Source organism: Armigeres subalbatus, chromosome 1, assembly GCF_024139115.2.
Source record: "Armigeres subalbatus isolate Guangzhou_Male chromosome 1, GZ_Asu_2, whole genome shotgun sequence".
Classification (NCBI taxonomy): domain Eukaryota; kingdom Metazoa; phylum Arthropoda; class Insecta; order Diptera; family Culicidae; genus Armigeres; species Armigeres subalbatus.
Genome location: NC_085139.1, coordinates 255,068,789 through 255,071,450, shown reverse-complemented (window position 1 = coordinate 255,071,450; position 2,662 = coordinate 255,068,789). Strand labels below are relative to the sequence as shown.

Sequence of the window (2,662 nt, the reverse complement as noted above, 5' to 3'; positions counted from 1 at the left end):
TTTAATGATTAAGGATTCTATACGAGTAATTCAAACAGATCATTGTTCTAAACATTAAGTTTGAGGCGTGCGAACGAAATGATTGTCATGACATTAATGTCATTTGACACTAATTCTACTTTCACGTCGCCGATTTCAGATTTAAAGCAGTGACCTATATAAAAAACACAGATAAGCTTTTTTATCGAAAATTGTAACGTTCGATTTATCAGTTTAAAAAATATTCCTGTTGACCAAACATTTAATCAATTAAAAAAAAAAAATCTACACAACTAAAGATTTTGGAGAAAGGCCGAACTTATATGAACCCTAGGCTTTCTCTCAATTCCCATTGCAATTAAAATAAGTTAAGTGGTTAGCAAAATATGTTTAATCCTAGACAGATTGAATATACATAAAAGCTTAATAACTAGCGTTAGTGCGATTGATCGCATTTGATAGCGAAATACAGGTCTCGCGGAGTTTAGTGACTACGATTACGATACATAAACGGGTAAAACATAAAAATACAAAATAATTGAATCATTCACACCAAGCTACCACTTACTTGAACGGATTGGGATTGGCTTTAAATTCCTTCTGTTTGCGCAGCAGTTTCATCTCTCGCTCCTCAGCCAGCCGTCGTTCTTCCGCTTCGCGGCGAGCCTTTTCCTCTTTAGCGCGCTGACGCTGCTCGTCGAATTGCTTCCGCTCCTGCAACCGCGAAGACATCCTCAGCTCGAACGGGGTCTGCTTGACCACCGTTTTGACCAGTGCCGGCTTGAAAGGTTCCTCTTTGAGTACTTTGGCATCGTTCGCCTTGAACTCTTTTGATGGTTCTGGCTCTTTGGTGCGATCCTCCTGGAATAGAGTTTTGCCGGTTATATGACAACCTACACCATGATTTTTTTTAATTCATCTAAGCCTTACCAATTTCTTGACCTGCATCGTTTGCTTCTTTATCCGGTCCGGCTTCATCTGCTTCGGCGTAACCGGAATGGTGAACTTCGGCAGGACGTTCTCCTTCTTCCCACCTTGTTTGAAGTTCGGTGCCGGCCGGGCATGAAACTTCTTCATTTCCAGCAGTTGCTTCTCTTCCTTCTTGCGCAGCGCCTCCCGCTTGGCCTCATATACCTGAGCGTACCGATAGGCGCGGTCGCAGGTCTCCCCCTGCCTTGTCTTGGCCTGCTGGCGCTGATACTCCTCCCGAAGCGCTTCGTCATCCGGATGTCTGCCGGTACTGCGCCCCGACGAGCTAGACGAGGCGCCGCAGTCTAACTCCGGCTCATCCTCCTTCTCCATCTTTAAATCGCGAACTGATCGGTGGAAAACAATAAACAACAAATCAAACGAGAAACAATATCAACAATTACAGTCACACTTTTTCAAACACTGAAGTACTTACAGAAATAACTGTTGGATGTGTTCAAAGCCGGTTCCCCGATGCTGATGTTGTCCCAGTCAAAATCAGTCATTTTAAACGTCCAATTAACTTTTACAGTTTCGTCACACGAACCGGTTGAAGCTGCTGCCGGAAATGTCCACAAATGTTTGAAAAAAATAATTAATAACCTATTCTGGTTGAAAAAACGGTCACTCTTTTCCGTTCGGGAATCCGCGCTCGTATGTTTTGTTGACAGTTACGTTCGTTTTAATTCTGTTGCGCACCGCACTGCAGCGCCAACATTGCAAGCACGTTAAGCTTTTTTTCGTGCGCGTGGCTGTTAACTTTTTTATGGAAGCTTCCATACTAGTGCACGAAAAAGCTAAGTTATGCACGGTGAATGAGTTTTGGTAATATTCACGAGTATAGTATTCAGAATGTAGGTATTAGGGTAGGTCATTTCAGCGGAACATTGCCCGTCAATCAATACCATCAATACTCCTCAGATATTTATATGTACTACTCATTTTAATTTTAGAAAAAGTGAAACTTTAACAAATGTTAATCGACAAAAAATTTCTCTATTATCTCGTTCCATATGTAAACGCTTATTACCGAGGACAATTGAATCATTTGTTTGAGAAACTGCATAAGTCTGTTTTACACTATTTCGAGAAAACAACAAAAAACTGTTTTTGAACAAACTTGCACCAAATCTTTCGGTTTCTTCGATACAGATCAATAGTTTTTGGCAAAACTTAACACCCTGGGGCACTTTCAGTGCAAAAAATGTAAGCAGTACTCCCCAATTGCTCTTCAAAGTACGTGGACATATGTAGTTTCTCAAACAAACGAAATTTTTTTCATACATTCCTGAACAAAAATTTTTTTTTCGTATTTTTTGCCAGAATACGTATTTTTAGACGAGGATTCAGAATATATAAAAATCTCATTTTGGCCAAAAATGTTACATATGCAGTTTCTCAAACAAACGGTTCAATTGCTGTTTACATTGTGCTAATATCGTGCTAGTATACTCCATTGCACAATGACGTCACGCACTACTTTTGACAGGTACTGGTCCTGTTGTTTACAGACGATTACATTTTAATTTTGATATAATTCTATCATTCTTTGGATTACTGATCGATTATTACCTAAACTTATCGATAATTACCAATATTTGAATGCGGAATTTACGAAATGTCTTCAACATCGTGAAATATGCAGATTTAATTTGGATCAAAAAAATTCTAAGTCCGAAACGTAAACAACAGGACCAGTACTGTTGGAGAGCGC

At 39.8% G+C, this 2,662-nt stretch overlaps 1 protein-coding gene across 1 annotated transcript; it reads right to left on the bottom strand.

Annotated features, from left to right (window-relative positions):
• Positions 1-352: 352 nt before the first annotated feature.
• Positions 353-1,626, bottom strand: LOC134212962 (uncharacterized). Its single transcript, XM_062691362.1, has 3 exons — positions 1,385-1,626; positions 910-1,295; positions 353-840 (listed from the first exon to the last, which is right to left on the bottom strand). Exons 1-3 carry the CDS (start codon positions 1,452-1,454, stop codon positions 544-546), a joined length of 753 nt encoding a protein of 250 aa, XP_062547346.1. The 5' UTR covers positions 1,455-1,626; the 3' UTR covers positions 353-543.
• Positions 1,627-2,662: the final 1,036 nt, after the last annotated feature.